The following is a 20226-nucleotide window of genomic DNA, read 5'->3' on the forward strand; positions in this document are numbered from 1 at the left end:
ATTCACAATTCTAACTGGTTAAAGAATCAACCAATCAAGGTTGTACTTAAAGGGACATAAAACCCACAGTTTTCCTTTCACGATTCAGATAGAGCATGCAATTTTAAACAACGTTCTAATTTACTTCTATTATCTCATTTGCTTCATTCTTTAGATATCCTTTGTTGAATAAATAGCACTGCACATGTGTGAGCAAAAGGATATCTAAAGAATGAAGCAAATTAGATAAAAGAAGTAAATTGGAATGCTGTTTATAAATTGTATTCTCTACCTGAATCATAAAATAAAAATGTTGGGTTTAGTGTCCCTTTAAAGTCTATATATACAGAAGAAACCTTCAAGTTTATTTTATGGTTCTATACTGAACAGCAACTAGAGTCATTTTCTATATAAATTAAAGATCTCACCTCTGATGTGGTCTTTTTATGAGTGTCAACGTTGTCTCCTATCGTAAGCCCAGAAATAAGGCACTCAGCATTTTCAGAAGATGCTTTATCATCTGCAAACCCCAACAATCCAAAATTACACAACTGTTTTTCAGTATGATAAGTCTAAACATAACTTATTGCATATACACACACTTTCATCATATCAGTTTAAACATATGAACTTTTAAAGGGACATTGAACACTAAATAAATGCTGAATAGAAATATATATTCAAAGCAAAGATTAGCCTGAGAATAATATACATATGTATTTATTGATATATTAATAAAGTGTATATATCAGTTGGTAAATTGCACTTCCACTCTAACCCTAACATTTTCATAGTGCGATCACAAGGTGTATAATGTCCATCTGTGTAATATTAAAAAAAATAAATCTATAAATAATTGTATGCACTGTGTAGGTATATATATATATATTGTCACGGATACTGGGCTGCAGGGGCTGAACCCTTGCCCCCCCTATAGACTTCACCCCAGCTGTTTCTCAGTAGTTTTGGGCTCCTCAGAGCAACCACAATCTCTGGAAGCATTTGTTTGGTGTATGACCAGGAAAACCCTCCTACGCTGGCCAGGCTCCTGGAAAACTCCCATTCAGCCACAGGACACCAGGACACCCGCTAACTTTACTTACCCCTGGTCGCTCCAGCAGCCCTTTGCCCCAGAGCTCCGCTCTTTTGGGAATTGGTAGCCCCTAGGGAGGACAAGAGCTGTGGCAAATATCAGAGGGGAGCTCCTTTGGGAACTGGGGGTTTTGCACACCCCTAACCCCATAACTTCTAATCATTTTAAAACTACAGATGTAGAAACAACCTATTTTGCAACTCTTATTTTATATACATATTTAAGCTACAGGTGTAGCAATACTATAATTATAATAGACTACTGTCTTAAATATCGCAATAAACATAATTAAACTAATAACCCCTAAACTGCAAAACCCCCACATCGCAATAAACCTAATTAACTTATTAGCCCCTTAAACCGCCAAAACCCATAACGCAAATAACTATTTAAATAACTAAGCACCCTAACCTAACACCCCCTAACCTAACACCCCCTTAAATTAACCCAAATTAACTAAACTAATCAATGCTAAAGTTACAAAAAATAAAAAAACAACTAACGGCTAGATTACGAGTTGTGCGTTAGGTTTAAAAAGCAGCGTTAAGAGGTCCTAATGCTGCTTTTTAACGCCCGCTGGTATTACGAGTCTTGCAGGTACAGGTGTACCACTCACTTTTTTGGCCAGACTTGGAAATACCGCAAATCCACCTACGTAAATTGCGTATCCTATTTTTTCAATGGGACTTGCATAGTGCCGGTATTACAAGTCTGCCAAAAAGTGAGTGGTACACCCTCTCCTGTCAAGACTGGTACCGCATTTTAAAGTCAGTAGTTAAGAGTTTTACACTACAACGCAGTAACATAAAACTCTTAACTAAAGTGCTAAAAAGTACACTAACACCCATAAACTACCTATTAACCCCTAAACCGAGGCCCTCCTGCATCGCAAACACTAAAATACATTTTTTAAACCCTAATCTGCCGAACCGGACATCGCCGCCACTATAATAAACATATTAACCCCTAAACCTACATTTATTAACCCCTAATCTGCCGCCCTTAACGTCGCCACCACTATACTAAAGTTATTCACCCCTAAATCTAAGTCTAACCCTAACACCCCCTAACTTAAATATAATTAAAAGAAATCTAAATAAAAATTCCTATCATTAACTAAATAATTCCTATTTAAAACTAAATACTTACCTATAAAATAAACCCTAAGCTAGCTACAATAGTTACATTGTAGCTAGCTTAGGATTTATTTTTATTTTACAGGCAAGTATTTATTTTAACTAGGTAGAATAGTTATTAATTAGTTATTAACTATTTAATAACTACCTAGCTAAAATAAATACAAAGTTACCTGTAAAATAAAACCTAACCTAAGTTACACCTAACAGTACACTATAATTAAAGTATTTCCCTAAATTAAATACAATTAAATACAATTAAATAAAATTATCTAAAGTACAAAAAAAACAAAAACACTAAATTACAGAAAATAATAAACAAATTACAAGATTTTTAAACTAATTACACCTAATCTAATCCCCCTAACAAAATAAAAACGCCCCCCCAAAATAAAAAAAGCCCTACCCTACACTAAATTACAAATAGCCCTTAAAAGGGCCTTTTGCGGGGCATTGCCCCAAAGTAATCAGCTCTTTTACCTGTAAAAGAAATTACAAATCCCCCCCCCCCAACATTAAAACCCACCACCCACACAACCAACCCTACTATAAAATCCACCCAATACCCCCTTAAAAAAACCTAACACTAACCCCTTGAAGATCATCTTACCGGGAGAAGTCTTCATCCAACCGGGCCGAAGTCCTCAACGAAGCTGGTAGAAGTCTTCATCCAAGCCGGGCGAAGTGGTCCTCCAGACGGGCAGAAGTCTTCATCCAGATGGCATCTTCTATCTTCATCCATCCGGCGCGGAGCGGGTCCATCTTCAAGACATCCGACGCGGAGCATCCTCTTCATCCGACGGCTAAGACTGAATGAAGGTTCCTTTAAATGACGTCATCCAAGATGGCATCCCTTCAATTTCAATTGGCTGATAGAATTCTATCAGGCAATCGAAATTCAGGTAGAAAAAATCCTATTGGCTGATGCAATCAGCCAATAGGATTGAGCTCACATTCTATTGGCTGATTGGAACATTGGAAATGGAGGATTAGGATTGCTACGGGAAGCTGCATGTGTAGAAGGAGATGAATGTAGGATACGCACCTCACGGGACGGAGATTCCTCAGAGGTGGACAGCTCAGTGGAATCAAACATATTAACCTTTTTTAATATAATCACTTTGTCAAGGCATGTGGAACATAACTGAGAGGGCGGATAAACCAAGGCCTCCTCACAATATAAACAGATATTACTCTTTGGAATAGAGGAAGTACCCTCTAACACATCTGAGTCCTCCATAGCTTGTGTAAAAAACAATAGGACTATAGAAAATAAACAAACTTTATTTCTAAATAAAAAAACGACACCTTTATACTCCCAGTGGTTGGGTCACTCACCACCTCCTATGACCCGACTCTCTGACAGCTAGCTCGGTCAGGAAAGAGGAAACCAAAAGCGTGACCCACCCGGTCACATGGTGCATAAGGCAGGAACGGCCCTGTTCAGAGAAAAAAAAGCGCCAAGCTATACACTACGCAATGCTCAAAGTGAAAGTAAAAACCTGTACATTCCAACATCAGCCTATGAGCCCAAAAACATCTCACACATAAGCAGCATAAAATCAAAGTATTACAATTGTTTAATCACCACTGTTCAATAATCCCCCTCAGGAGATATTAACCCATGATTCCATAAGATAAAAGGAGCCACATTGTGACCCTGTCTTCTAGTGTTTTCTATATTGTAAAAATCAAAATGTAGCATTGCTCCTGACATGGACTTGAATGAGAACAAGCAGGCAGGGAAACTCGTCAACACTGATTGCTTAGGAGCTGTTAGAAAGCAGTCTGGATGGGTTTGCAGGAAAACTCTCCCTGCATCTCCAGACTCTAACTTTCGTCAATACTCTCACTGAGAGGCTGACAAGACTACTTAATACTCCAGTCCCATAATGAAGGGCAGATACCCTTCCTAAGGAACTACTCCGAAATCTTCTGACACTTCTCTGCCAACCTTCTGTGACAAAAGGCAAAGAATGACTAGGTTGTGAGGGAAGTGGAAGGAGCATTTATGCCTTTGGCTGGGGTGTCTTTGCGTCCTCCTGGTGGCCAGGTGCAGTATTCCCAACAGTAAGGAATGATGCCGTGGGCTCTCCTTATATTAAGAATGAAATAACTCAGCACACAGCCATTAATGTCTAAACCATTGGCAACAAAAGTGAGTACACCCCTAAGTGGAAATGTCCAAATTGGGCCCAATTAGCCATTTTTCCTCTCCGGTGTCATGTGACTCGTTAGTGTTATAAGGTCTCAGGTTTGAATGGGGAGCAGGTGTGTTAAATTTGGCGCTATCGCTCTCACTCTCTCATACAGGTCACTGGAAGTTTAACATGGCACCTCATGGCAAAGAACTCTCTGAGGATCTGAAAAAAAGTTTAATAGGTCAGAGGATAGCGCCTAACTTGATACCTTATAGCCGGAGAAGGGGTGTGTGCCTAGTAACCACCAATAGATAACAATAAGAGAATGAGTAATAACCTCAGGCGCCTTACCAACGGAGGCAAAGGACATGAACAATTGTGGATATAGATATAAAAAAATACATTTATTCATACAACTTCATGAATCCATGCACAATAACATTTCTATACACAATATATCAGTAAAAGACTTAAAAGAAAAAAGTAAAAGCAAACATATACATATTCATTAAAACTTGATTTAGTGACACTCGCTAGGGAGTAGCAGCAGGATCTCTGCTAAACCCCAAGGAGGTGACCTGGAAGCCGATGTGGCAGGGGTGATATGAACTTTAGATGAACGGGATACTAGCCTCTGGAATGTAAAGTGCTGAGCATATAAATTAAAAGTCTTTTACTGATATATTGTGTATAGAAATTTTATTGTGCATGGATCCATGAAGTTGTATGAATACATTTATTTTTTTAGATCTGAAAAAAAGAATTGTTGCTCTACATAAAGATGGCCTAGGCTATAAGAAGATTGCCAAGACCCTGAAACTGAGCTGCAGCACGGTGGGCAAGACCATACAGCGGTTTCACAGGACAGGTTCCACTCGCCATAATCGAACAAAGAAGTTGAGTGCACATGCTCAGCGTCATATCCAGAGGTTGTCTTTGGGAAATAGACGTATGAGTGCTGCCAGCATTGCTGCAGAGGTTGAAGAGGTGGAGGGTCAGCCTGGCCTCAGACCATAAGTCGCACACTGCATCAAATTGGTCAGCATGACTTATAGTTTGCTTAAGACAAGCAGACTAAGGACATGGATTACTGGAACCATGTCCTGTGGTCCGATGAGACCAGAATAAACTTATTTGGTTCAGATGGTGTCATGCGTGTGTGGCAGCAACCAGGTGAGGAGTACAAAGACAAGTGTGTCTTGCCTACAGTGAAGCATGGTGGTGGGAGTGTCATAGTCTGGGCCTGCATGAGTGCTGCTGGCACTGGGGAGCTACAGTTCATTGAGGGAACCATGAATGCCAACATGTACTGTGACATACTGAAGCAGAGCATGATCCCCTCCCTTCAGAGACTGGGCCGCAGGGCAGTATTCCAACATTATAACGACCCCAAACACACCTCCAAGACGACCACTGCCTTGCTAAAGAAGCTGAAGGTAAAGGTGATGGACTGGCCAAGCATGTCTCCAGACCTAAAGCCTATTAAGCATCCTCAAATGGAAGGATGGGGAGCGCAAGGTTTATAACATCCACCAGCTCTGTGATGTCGTCATGGAATAGTGGAAGAGGACTCCAGTGGCAACCTGTGAAGCTCTGGTGAACTCCATGCCCAAGAGGGTTAAGGCAAGTGCTGGAAAATAATGGTGGCCACACAAAATATTTACACTTTGGGTCCAATTTGGACATTTCCACTTAGGGGTGTACTCACTTTTGTTGCCAACGTTTTAGACATTAATGACTGTGTGTTGAGTTATTTTGAAGGGCAGCAAATTTACACTGTTATACAGGCTGTACACTCACTACATTGTAGCAAAGTGTCATTTCTTCAGTGTTGTCACATGAAAAGATATAATAAAATATTTACAAAAATGTGAGATACTGTATATATATATATATATATATATATATATATATATATATAAATAAATATATATATATATATATACACATACACACATAGACATATACACACAAAGTATACATACATATATGATGATATAAAAAAAGCTGAATACAAATTTACACAAACTAAATTTTCAGTATTTGATTAAATATCCAATTTACATAGCTTTAGATGATTGAAACTAGTTGTAGCTGCTGTGTATGAGGGTAGTCGTAGCTTTTATTATAATGTAATTTACATGACGCACATTTATGCTGTCTAAACTGAATACTAAAAAGTTTCTAATATGAAATTTAGATTTAAAAAAAACAGTTGTTAATCTTTATGAAATCTATTTTCCCTTCTTGGTACTTTATTAAGACTAACTATGTGCCAGTACATACAAATACTAAACTGAACTAATCAGTACCGTGTATCTAGAGCATCTGAACATGCGGCAGTCACAAGTATTATATATAAAAGCTGACATTTCAGATTTTTCCCCTCTGATTTCTACCAAATTACATTTTTACATCTTTTTTATATTTCTTGGTAGGCTGACAAAGTATGACCACATATTCCTTGTATAATTTTCTGTTCTTTATTACTTAACATGGATTGTGACTCAGTTTGTGTCCCTAATTTCATGATGTAGGTAGAACATAACATTTTAAACAACTTTTCAATTTACTGCTTTTATCAAAGTTGCTTCATTCTTTAGGAATTAACTACTGGTTTCTAACTGAATACATGGGTGAGCCAATGACAATTGGTATATATATGCAGCCACCAATAAAAAGCTAGAACCTAGGTAATTTGCTGTATACTTTTTAGCAAAGTATAACTAGAGAAAGAAGCAAATTAAATAATAGTAAATTGGAAAGTTGATTAAAATTCCATGCTTTCTCTGAATCATGAAAGAAAATTTTTGGGTTTCATGTCCCTTTATGTCAAAAGAATAGGCAAACAAAATTCAAGACCTGCTTGTTCGGCGTCTCCTTGTACATTCTGCACATGCTCCACGATGCTTTCCATATCTAAAAAGAGGAACATTTTTCATTACAGGATATGAAACTACTTTGAGGCACTAATACATGTAAGGTAGATAATACATTTTACAGATCACATTAAATAAGGTAAGATGAGATAAAAACTTAAATTATGCTTACCAGATAATTTTCTTTTCTTCTGACGGGGAGAGGCCACAGCTGCATTCATTACTTTTGGGAAATACAGAACCTTGCCACCAGGAGGAGGCAGACACCCCAGCCAAAGGCTTAAATACCTCCCCCACTTCCCTCATCCCCCAGTCATTCTGCCGAGGGAACAAGGAACAGTAGGAGAAATATCAGGTTGAAAAAGGTGCCAGAAGAACAAATAAAATATAAGGCCGCCCATAGAATAAAAACGGTCGGGGAGCTGTGGCCTCTCCCCGTCAGAAGAAAAGAAAATGATCTGGTAAGCATAATTTAAGTTGTTCTTAAACGGGGAGAGCCCACAGCCTGCCAAAACCCGAACTCCCGATAAAAAAAAACGCTTCACCAGAAGCAGCAAAAAATGGAAGAGAACCAAATAACTGCCAATCAGTAAGAACCATAAAGGCCCTAGCTAGAGACCACTCAGAATTATAAGACTCAACTGAGCACACAAACCTCTGAGGAGACCAAATCCCGCGGACTCGAAGCCCGCAAATTAAACCCTCCCCCAGATAAGTGGAGCATCCACATACTCCCAGAAAAGGAAGAAGGTGGAAACAGATAAGGAAGTCCAAAAGGACCTCCAACAACAAAAACCTAAGGCAAACAAAAGAAAAGCTCCAAGCAACACTCAACAGAGCAGATTACAAGGCTGCAATAGGGCAAAGCTGCATAAAGAAAAACCTCACCGACAGAGCAGAGCGAAGGAAGGAAAGACCTGCTCCAGCATGGATCCCAGGAACCAAACCAAAATCCCAGAAGGACAAAGGGTGGAGCCCCGCTACCATATCACAGCGCTATACAGCACTCAGAACTGAACAACCGCAGGGCAAAAAAAGCCCCCGGGATCAGACCAGAAAACAGTAAAATATCTGTATACTCTCCAAGCGAAAACAACGGGTTAGAAAAAAGCGGGTTAGAAAACAGCGGGTTAGAAATCTTTTAACACTTCTCTGGCAGGATGAGGGGAAGTGGGGGAGGTATTTAAGCCTTTGGCTGGGGTGTCTTTGCCTCCTCCTGGTGGCCAGGTTCTGTATTTCCTAAAAGTAATGAATGCAGCTGTGGCCTCTCCCCGTTTAAGAAGAAAAATGTAGAAGTTGTACTGAACAAATGGGACCTACCATCATATGAGTGTTCCATATTGTCCGGGTTAGTAACCTGTACAGGTACAAATGACAGCTATTTAATTATACAAATGTATGGGGGGGAAACAAAAGATTTAATTGTAGATAAGTTTATAAACTCACATGCGTATTTAAAAGTAATCAAATTAAACATAAATTGCATAAGTGGTCATATCATCCGAATCCTTTAAATGTCAGTTTTCCGTATCGTATGGTTATTTAGCTTCCTAATCTTCAGCTGTTTCCTTTCAACACGTTAACATTTTTCCCATTTACACTTATTTGGCTTGGTCTTTAATGGGACAAAATCAGAGTCAAAATTAAACTTTCATGATTCAGATAGAACATGCAATTTTAAACAATTTTCCAATTTACTTCTGTTATCCAATTTGCTTCATTCTCATGTTATCTTTTATTGAAGAGTAAAGCTAGATAGGCTCATAAGAGTTCAGGAGTGTGCACATGTCTTTAGTACTCTATGGCAGCAGTGTTTTGCAAGATTGTATAACAAAGCTACAAATATTGTTGCAAGACACTGCTGCAATAGAGTACTAAAGACACATGCACACTCCTGAGCTCTTATGAGCTTACATAATGTTTCTCTTCAGTAAAAGATACCAAGAGAATGAAGCAAATTTGATAACATAAGTAAATTGGAAAGTTGTTTAAAATTGCACGCTCTACCTGAATCATAAAAGTTTAATTTGACTTTACTGCAGTACTTTAAAGGGACACTGAACCCAATTTTTTTCTTTTGTGATTCAGATAGAGCATGCAATTTTAAGCAACTTTCTAATTTACCCCACATTATCAATTTTTCTTCGTTCTCTTGCTATCTTTATTTGAAAAATAAGGCATCTAAGCTTTTTTTTGGGTTCAGAACTCTGGACAGCACTTTTTTATTGGTAGATTTATCCACCAATCAGAAAGAACAATCCAAGTTGTTCGCCAAAAATGGGCCGGCATCTAAACTTACATTCTTGCATTTCAAATAAAGATACCAAGAGAATGAAAAAAAAATGATAATAGGAGTAAATTAGAAAGTTGCTTAAAATGTAATGCTCTATCTGAATCACGAAAGAAAAAATGTGGGTTCAGTGTCCCTTTAAGGTGATTATTCATTTTACCTTATTTTAAAGGGACAAAAAAAAAATTCTTTCATGATTCAAATAGAACATACAATTTTAAACAACTTTCCAATTTACTTCTACAGGTAGAAAACTTGATCCAAACTGCTTGGGAATTGAAAAGTCTTGGAATATGGAATAGTTTGGATTTTGGAATATTTGCATCTTTAAAAAGGGGCAGTTTGGAGAGGGGATGTAACCAAGTGTATACAACAATATCTTATGTCATTTAGGTAATATTTACATGTCACAATACAGTTTATATATGTAACCTAACTAGAGTGCTACATAGAATACCACACAAACGTCGGAAGAATGAGCACTCACTGCATTTTTAAAAACTTAACTTTTATTGGAACTGTCAAAAGTTCTTAACAGTGTGACGTTTCAATGTCATACTGACATCTTTATCAAAAAAATTATCAATCCCATTTACGCAACATACCATATAGTCTTAGTGTCTTAACCAATCATTGAATACCGCCCTCAGGTTGCGTCAAGCATAATGCCTAAATCAATCTATTCCACCAATCACAGGTCAACTGCCTGAAGCATCATTATATGACATATCACAATATACACCCATTGTTATGCCTAGCAACTGAAAACAACGGGAGACCCTGATCATACAAGAATTACAATGTATCCATCACAAATAAAAACAAAAATAAAAAACTACATTACTATCTAAATTTAAAAACAGGAGTATAGTATAACTAAACAGCCTATAAGATGTAGTTATCTTGTAGACCATAACACAGAGTCCCATAACACAGAAATATAGAAGTCACAGGAGCATTATTACTATTTTTATACCATTGGTAGTTTCATAGACATTATATCCAATTTTTATTACAATCATGTTGTCATATCTACAAAAATGTCCACTGATTCATCCATCAAAAAAAAAAATCCTCCAAAGTCCATGATGGTATTAAGACCCCTGGGTGTTACCGTATCTAGATTATACATCCAGCGTGTCTCCAATCAATGCATATATATATATATATATATATATATATATCCAAGCAGTTTCCAGGTCAGCCCACCAAGAGGCAACAGCCTGGGTGCAAATATAAATAGCATATAAGGACAAAAGTAGATGCACTCTCAGGTCTTCCACGATTTACTTTATTGTAACGTTTTCGGGGTTCACAACCCCTTCATCAGCATAAAACAACAAGCCAAACTCAAACAATTTATAGTGCTTTAACAAACCACTCACCAAACAGGTGTTGCTCCAAAGTGCGCCAAACATCGAGTGTGGAACGCATCTTGCGTTCCACTGTGCTAAAGCCTGCCGGAAGTGCTATAATCCCACTTCCGGTATCGCGGCTACATGTTATTTAAATGTAAATTTTACAATTCCACATCTATTTAATCAACTTAGTGTGTATTAAATCAAAAAGTGACACGAACTAAGGACTACTTATAAAAGTAGTTAGAATATTCCATTAGATGGCCAAAAGTGCTATTAACGATCAGCTATTCTTAGTGCTATTGTGTACATACATCACCATAGTTACTGTAGGCATGGTGATAGTAAACAGGCATTGATTGTATCACCATACTACGATCTGTTACAATGTGCAACCCACTGACAACTCATATGGTGACTCAGTGTGTTAACTATACTTAATCACACTGAAGTGTTGTTTAAAATAGCATTATATGTGTGCAAGGATATATACAAGGATTAATGCGTAAACAAAAATTGGGTTTTTTTTTGCTGTACTTGTTATCACATGATGTAATGTTAAATGACTTTTAAATAACTTATAAATAACTAGTAAAATAAATTTGGCACTTGTCCTGATTGTGTGTCTACAATCTCCCCTTATTGGAACCAATAGTGTAAAGAAATAAATTAGTTCACTTCACATAAATGTTGTATATGTGTATCCAGACAATTATATACTACATTTATAGTTATATACTACTAAGCCCGCTAAGGATCTGCTCCCAGTTTGACAATAAGATGTCTAGCAGATTAGCTAGCTTCTATGGAAAGGAATGTATGTGTGTCCGTCTGCAGTCACTTATAAAGCTCTAAAGGGTGATGTATAAGTATAGACATTGTATACATTCATCTTAATCATGTTTGCAGATTAAATACAACTTGGTCTATTAAAGATAGCCGAGTATAGACACATAAAAATTGTCCATCCTGTTACTTCCTTGATTTTAGAGGTAATTCAATGGCTTCCTACTCCAAGGTTAAGGGTGCATGGGTAGGTAATTATACCTCAGGGCCCAGGCTTCCACTACCCCGTTGAGGGCAATTACCCCCATTAGGGAGTGTCGTGAGCGACCAGCCAACAAACCTCATTTGAGCAATGTGGCCGGAAGCTAAACGTAGCCACAATGACCCTGGGTTATACCCCAAGTATGTAGCACTGCCTTGTAGGGTCAAACCAGATTTTTAAAATCTGGGGTAGTGTTTAGTCCACCTGGATGGATAGTTCCCAGTTTGTAAATCCACTGAGCTTCGCGTTTAAGCAGTACCTTGCTCCTGTCTCCTCCCCGGTCCAATGGGGGGATGTGATCAATAAGGATGTACCGTATCGAAGAAACTGAGTGACCTTGTTTAGCACAGTGACGTGCTACTGGTTGTTCTGAATCCCCTTGTTTCAGTGCAGATCTTATTGCATGCCTGTGGTTTGCCATTCGTTCACGTAACGTGCCTGTGGTTTTACCCACATAGAAGCACGAGCATGGGCAAAAGAGGAGGTAGACTACATGTGTAGTAGTACACGTGATGGAGTGTTTAATCACATATCTCCTATTGGTGTGTGGATGATGAAAGGTTTTGGTGTTAAGCAGACCATTACAGGTTGTGCAGCCTAAACACCTATATGAGCCTTTGATGTTGATTGTGGCCCCAGTGGTGTAATTAGACTTGTTATCCGTTCGCATAAGGAGGTCCTTGAGATTGGTACCCCTCCTAAATCCCACCATAGGTTGTAGCTGTTGAGTGAATGTTAATTTTGAATCAGATGCCACTATGGGCCAATGCCGATGTAAAATGCGCCCCGTATTCTTAGTGGCTGGGGTAAATGTTGTAGACATGATCAACTTGTTGCTTGTGTCTCTCTTCTGTGTAGGTTTAATCAGGTCATTCTGGGTAAGTGTGGATACTGTGGTCATGGTATTTTGGATGATAGATGGTTTATATCCCCTTTGACGAAATCTCTCACCCACTCCTGACAGTTGGGAGACCCCAGTGTGTACGTCTGAATTGTTCCTCATTGTTCTTATAAACTGAGACTTAACTATGCCCTCGAGAAGGGCAGGAGGATGGCAACTGTCTGCTCTCAATATGGAGTTACGATCAGTTTGTTTCTGATATAGTGTAGTGCCCAGTTGATGTGCATCTTTAAAGACCGTTAGGTCCAAAAAGTTGATAGTCTGTCTATCAACAGTCATCTTGAATTTTACATTGCTGGTGGCCGTGTTGTAGTTTTCAAACCAAACTTGGAGGTCCTCCATGGTCCCCCACCATACCATGAAAATGTCGTCAATGAATCTATAATAGCAGATCACTGCTGGATTAATAGAATTCCATAGATATAGATTTTCAAATTGAGACATGTATATGTTGGCATAAGCGGGGGCCATGGAGGACCCCATGGCCGTGCCAGCTGTTTATAGATAAAACCTACTCTCAAATCTGAAGTAGTTTTTATACAATCAGTATTCAATGAGAGAGAGGAAATATTCAACTGGGGGACCCTCATACAAAGGGTTATTAGTGATGTGTTCCTGTACTGCTTTAAGTCCCTCAGTGTGCGGAATAATAGTATACAGACTGTTGACGTCCAGACAGACCAAAAGGTCATCTTGCTGGACGTCAACAGTCCGTATTTTACGGATAATTTATGTGAAGTGAACTAATTTATTTCTTTACACTATTGGTTCCAATAAGGGGAGATTGTAGACACACAATCAGGACAAGTGCCAAATTTATTTTACTAGTTATTTATAAGTTATTTAAAAGTCATTTAACATTACATCATGTGATAACAAGTACAGCAAAAAAAAAACCAATTTTTGTTTACGCATTAATCCTTGTATATATCCTTGCACACATATAATGCTATTTTAAACAACACTTCAGTGTGATTAAGTATAGTTAACACACTGAGTCACCATATGAGTTGTCAGTGGGTTGCACGTTGTAACAGATCGTAGTATGGTGATACAATCAATGCCTGTTTACTATCACCATGCCTACAGTAACTATGGTGATGTATGTACACAATAGCACTAAGAATAGCTGATCGTTAATAGCACTTTTGGCCATCTAATGGAATATTCTAACTACTTTTATAAGTAGTCCTTAGTTCGTGTCACTTTTTGATTTAATACACACTAAGTTGATTAAATAGATGTGGAATTGTAAAATTTACATTTAAATAACATGTAGCCGCGATACCGGAAGTGGGATTATAGCACTTCCGGTAGGCTTTAGCACAGTGGAACGCAAGATGCGTTCCACACTCGATGTTTGGCGCACTTTGGAGCAACACCTGTTTGGTGAGTGGTTTGTTAAAGCACTATAAATTGAGTTTGGCTTGTTGTTTTATGCTGATGAAGGGGTTGTGAACCCCGAAAACGTTACAATAAAGTAAATCGTGGAAGACCTGAGAGTGCATCTACTTTTGTCCTTATATATATATATATATATAAATAAAACACAGTCCAAAAGGTAAATCCGTCCTGGGTGCAAACATGTAAAATTGAATATTCTGATGAAGTGGTCTGTGTGAACCCACGAAATGTCAATAAACACTGATTTTTGACCCACTATTTACAAGTCCTGAGAGTGCTTTCGTTTGGGGTTGTGTATATATATGTATATATATGTATGCAATGGGCAATATATATCCAGCAAGACTGTTTACTATAAAGTGACAAGTCATAATAAATTGCAGCTTAGTCTGGTTAGAAGTGACAAATGGAGTCTAAAGTATCTTATCTTACTCAGGGAGTGTAAGGTCTACAGTAGCACTGTGTAGTAGGTGGGGTTAGATATGTGAAATCAGAGTCAGAGTTAGTTAATGGAGTGTGGGTGATGTCAGGAGCTTAGAGTAAAGGAATCTATAATGTGCTTTTTAACACTTTTCTTGTGCCTCAAATTGTTATTCCCAATTAATGATTTCAGACTATATATTAGGGAACTTTATAAATTGTACCTATATGGATTATTCACTGTTCCAATCAGTTTGATCAATAAACTGTTCAGTCAAGATTATATGGTTTGTTAGTGAGCGCTAAAGGACTATTAAATACAGTAGAGCTGCATAATCAACAAATACATAAAAAAAGAAAATTCAATCACACTCTGAATTTCAAATGAGTGGTAGATTTTTTTCAGACAAATTTCAAAATTACTTCCATTTCCCCTGTCAACTATATATTGTAACAACGATTAGCCAATCACATACACTGTGCTCAACTAGTTTTGGTGCCTCAGCAAGTGTGCATATAAAAAGATTATGCCCTTTTTGATGATGGGAGTAAATTGGAAAGTTTTTGAATCATGAAAGTTTAATTTTAACTTTAGTTTCCCTTTAATGGTTAGTTTTAAAGGGATATGTCACCTAAAACTTTTTTCATGATTCAGATAGAGCATTTTAGACAACTTTCTATTTTACTTCTATTATCAAATGCTCTTAATTCATTTAGAAAAGCAGGAATATAAGTTTAGGAGTGAGCATGTGTGTAGAGCACTATATGGCAGCAGTTTTGCAAGAAAGTTATCCATTTGCAAGAACACTAAATAGCAGCACTATTTCCTGCCATGTAGTGTTACAGGCATCGACCTAGGTTGCTCTTCAAAAAGAATATGGGAACAAAGTACATTTCATAATAGAAGCAAATTGGAAACTTTTTTTTAATTGTATGCTCTGTCTGAATCATAAAAGAAAATGTTGGGGTTCCTTTAAGCATATGTGCTAGCAACCCCAACCAGGGAAAATGTAATGTACCTGGATGGACACTGGAAGCTGTAATCTGTCTTCATAAGAGCTGGCCACACAAGGTAGCTTATTGCAGGGTTCTGTTTCCTGACGTAGTTGTGCAACTGTAACAAAACAAAATAAAAAGACACTAATGTGTATAGAAAACATTTTATTAAGTGATTCATAAAAATATGACTATTATTAAGAATCTTGTATAATCATTCTCTTTTTCAAAACACAACACAAACAAAGAGAGAAGTGCTTGTTCTATGGCAATTTACCGCCTCTTTTAGCCCAGTTGTGCTGTTCACAGAGGACAACTTTCCTTAACCCCTTAATGACCACAGCACTTTTCCATTTTCTGTCCGTTTGGGACAAAGGCTATTTTTACATTTTTGCTGTGTTTGTGTTTAGCTGTAATTTTCCTCTTATTCATTTACTGTACCCACACATATTATATACCGTTTTTCTCGCCATTAAATGGACTTTCTAAAGATAACATTATTTTCATCATATCTTATTTACTATAAAAAAATTATAAAATATGAGGAAAAATGGAAAAAACACACTTTTCTAACTTTGACCCCCAAAATCTGTTACACATTTACAACCACCAAAAACACCCATGCTAAATAGTTTCTACATTTTGTCCAGAGTTTAGAAATACCCAATGTTTACATGTTCTTTGCTTTTTTTGTAAGTTATAGGGCCATAAATATAAGTAACACTTTGCTATTTCCAAACCACTTTTTTTCAAAATTAGCGCTAGTTACATTGGGACACTGATATCTTTCAGGAATCCCTAAATATCCCTTGACATGTATATATATATATATATTTCAGAAGACATCCCAAAGTATTGATCTAGGCCAATTTTGGTATATTTCATGCCACCATTTTACCGCCAAATGCGATCAAATTAAAAAAAAAAAATTTTTTCACAATTTTCAGGTTTATCACTGAAATTATTTACAAACGGCTTGTGCAATTATGGCATAAATGGTTGTAAATTTTTCTCTGGGATCCCCTTTGTTCAGAAATAGCAGACATATATGGCTTTGGCGTTGCTTTTTGGTAATTAGAAGGCTGCTAAATGCCACTGCGTACCACACATGTATTATGCCCAGCAGTAAAGGAGTTAATTAGGGAGCATGTAGGGAGCTTGTAGAGTTAATTTTAGCTTTAGTGTAGTGTAGTAGACAACCCAAAGTATTGATCTAGGCCCATTTTGGTTTATTTCATACCACCATTTCACTGCCAAATGCGATCAAATAAAAAAAAACGTAAAATTATTCCAAATTTTAGGTTTCTCACTGAAATCATTTACAAACAGCTTGTACTGCCAGTACTAAAAACATAATTTATGCTTACCTGATAAATTTATTTCTCTTGTAGTGTATCCAGTCCACGGATCATCCATTACTTATGGAATATATTCTCCTTCCCAACAGGAAGCTGCAAGAGTCCACCCACAGCAAAGCTGCTATATAGCTCCTCCCCTAACTGCCATATTCAGTCATTCGACCGAAAACATGCAGAGAAAGGAAAAACCATAGGGTGCAGTGGTGACTGTAGTTCAAATGAAAAAATTACCTGCCTTAAAGTGACAGGGCGGGCCGTGGACTGGATACACTACAAGAGAAATAAATTTATCAGGTAAGCATAAATTATGTTTTCTCTTGTTAAGTGTATCCAGTCCACGGATCATCCATTACTTATGGAATACCAATACCAAAGCTAAAGTACACGGATGATGGGAGGGACAAGGCAGGTACTTAAACGGAAGTTACCACTGCCTGTAAAAAACCCTTTCTCCCAAAAATAGCCTCCGAAGAAGCAAGGTATCAAATTTGTTAAATTTGAAAAGTATGAAGCGCAGACCAAGACTCCGTCTTGTAAATCTGTTCAACAGAAGCCACATTTAAAAAAGGCCCAAGTGAAAACCACAGCTCTAGTAGAATGAGCTGTAATCCCTTCAGGAGGCTGCTGTCCAGCAGTCTCATAAGCTAAATTAATTATGCTTTTTAACCAAAAAGACAGAGAGGCTGCTGAAGTCTTTTGACCTCTCCTCTGTCCAGAATAGACAACAAACAAGGTGAACGTTTGATGAAAACTGTAGTAGCTTGTAAGTAAAACTTTAAAGCACAAACCACGTCCAATATTGTGTAATAGACGTTCCTTCTTTGAGGAAGGATTAGAATACAAGCATGGAACAACTATCTCTTGAGTGATGTACTTGTTAGATACCACCTTAGGAAAAAACCCAGGTTGGTACGCAGGACTACCTTATCCGTACGAAGGACCAGATAAGGAGAATCACATTGTAACACAGATAACTTGGAGACTCTACGAGTCGAGGAATTAGCTACCCAAAAGGAACTTTCCAAGATAAAGATTGATATCTATGGAACAAAAAAGGTTCAAACGGAACTTCTTGAAGAACCTTAAGAATCAGGTTTAAGCTCCATGGCGGAGCAACAGTTTTAAACACAGGCTTGGATCTAACCAAAGCCTGACCAAATGCCTGAACGTCTAGAATACCTGCCAGACGCTTGTGCAAAAAAATAGACAGAGTAAAAATCTGTCCCCTTTTAAGGAATTAGCTGACAACCCTTTTCTCAAAAACATCTTGGAGAAAAGATAATATCCTGGGAATCCAGACTTTACTCCATGAGTAACCCTTGGATTCATAACAATCAGATATTTACACCATATCTATGTTCAATTTTCCTAGAGACAGGCTTTCATGTCTGTATTAAGGTATCAATGACTGACTCGGAGAAGCCATGCTTTGATAACATCAAGCGTTCAGTCTCCAGGCAGTCCATCTCAGATTGATTCTATTTAGATGGTTGAAAGGACCCTGAGGTAGAGGGACCTGTCTCAGAAGCAGAGACCGTGATGGAAAGGATGACATGTCCACCAGATCTGCATACCAGGTCCTGCGTGGCTACGCAGGCGCTGTCAAAAACACCAAAGCCCTCTCCTGCTTGGTCTTGACCTCCGGAGGAAATCCCACTCCCCCGGAAGAAAAGTCTGACGACTTAGAAAATCCACCTCCCAGTTCTCAACACCTGGGATATGGATAGCTGATAGACAAGAGTGAGTCTCTGTCCAGTGAATTATTGTAAGACTTCTAACATCGCTAGGGAACTTCTGTTCCCCCTTGATGGCTGATGTAAGCCACAGTCGTGTATATTGTCCGACTGAGTATGATGTACCTCAGAGTTGCTAACTGAGGCCAAGTCTGAAGAGCATGGAATATCACTCCCAGTTCCAGAATATTTATTAGAAGGAGGGTCTCCTCCTAAGTCCACTATCCCTGAGCCTTCAGGGAGTTCCAGACTGCATCCCAACCTAAAAGGCTGGCATCTATTGTAACAATTGTCCCATCTGACCTGCGGAAGGTCATACCCTTGGACAGATGGACCCGACATAGTCACCAGAGAAGAGAATCTCTGGTCTCTTGGTCCAGGTTTAACAGGGGGACAAATCTGTGTAATCCCCGTTCCTCTGACTGAGCATGCATAGTTGCAGCGGTCTGAAATGTAGACGTGTAAACGGTACTATGTCCCTTGCCGCTACCATTAAGCCGATTTCATTCATGTACTGAGCCACCGAAGGGCGCGGATGGGATGAAAAAACACGGCAGAAATTTAGAAACTTTGACAACCTGGACTCCGTCAGGTAAATTTTCATTTCTACAGAATCTATCAGAGTCCCTAGGAGGGAAACCCTTGAGATTGGGGATAGAGAACTCTTTCCTTGTTCACTTTCCACCCATGTGATCTCAGAAATGCCAGTACTACGTCCGTATGAGACTGGGCAATTTGGATGTTTGACGCCTGTATCAGGATGTCGTCTAAATAAGGGGCCACTTCTATGCCCCGCGGTCTAAGGACCGCCAAAGCAACCCCAGAACCTCCATAAAGATTCTTGGGGCTGTAGATATCCCAAAGGAAAGAGCTACAAACTGGTAATGCCTGTCTAGAAAGGCAAACCTGAAAAACGATGGTGATCTTTATGCATCACAATGTGAGGATAAGCATCCTTCAAATCCATTGTAGTCCTCTATTGACTCTCCTGGATCATAGTTAAGATGGTACGAATAGTTTCCATCTTAAATGACGGAATTCTGAGGAATTTGTTTAAGATCTTTAGATCCAAAATAGGTCTGAAGGTTCCCTCTCCTTGGGAACCACAAACAGATTTGAGTAAAAACTCTGTCCCTGTTCCTCTCTTGGAACTGGATGGATCTCGTACACAATGTAAGAATGCCTCCTTCTTTATCTGGTTTGCAGATAATTGTGAAAGGCGAAATCTCCCCTTTTTTTGGGGGGGAATCTTTGAAATCCAGAAGATATCTCTGGGATATAAATTCCAATGCCTAGGGATCCTGGGCATCTCTTGCCCACGCCTGAGCGAAGAATGAAAGTCTGCCCCCTATAGGATCCGTTACCGGATAGGGGTCCGTTCCTTCATGCTGCCTTAGAGGCAGCAGCAGGCTCCTTGGCCTGCTTATCTTTGTTCCAGGTCCGATTGTCTCCAGACCGCCTTGGACTGAGCAAAAATTCCCTCTTGTTTT

General features: G+C 38.5%; 1 protein-coding gene across 1 annotated transcript in view; it reads right to left on the minus strand.

Annotated features, from left to right (window-relative positions):
• LOC128645606 (caspase-10) overlaps positions 1–20226 on the minus strand; it is a 212994-nt gene that overhangs the window by 54905 nt on the left and 137863 nt on the right. The window contains exons 5-8 of the mRNA XM_053698702.1: positions 15669–15763; positions 8549–8585; positions 7212–7268; positions 408–499 (exon numbers count right to left, since the gene is read on the minus strand). Of these exons, the coding sequence (XP_053554677.1) occupies positions 408–499; positions 7212–7268; positions 8549–8585; positions 15669–15763 (281 nt within the window). The remainder of the gene's footprint in view (positions 1–407; positions 500–7211; positions 7269–8548; positions 8586–15668; positions 15764–20226) is intronic.

Source organism: Bombina bombina, chromosome 1 (genome assembly GCF_027579735.1).
Source record: "Bombina bombina isolate aBomBom1 chromosome 1, aBomBom1.pri, whole genome shotgun sequence".
Taxonomy (NCBI): domain Eukaryota; kingdom Metazoa; phylum Chordata; class Amphibia; order Anura; family Bombinatoridae; genus Bombina; species Bombina bombina.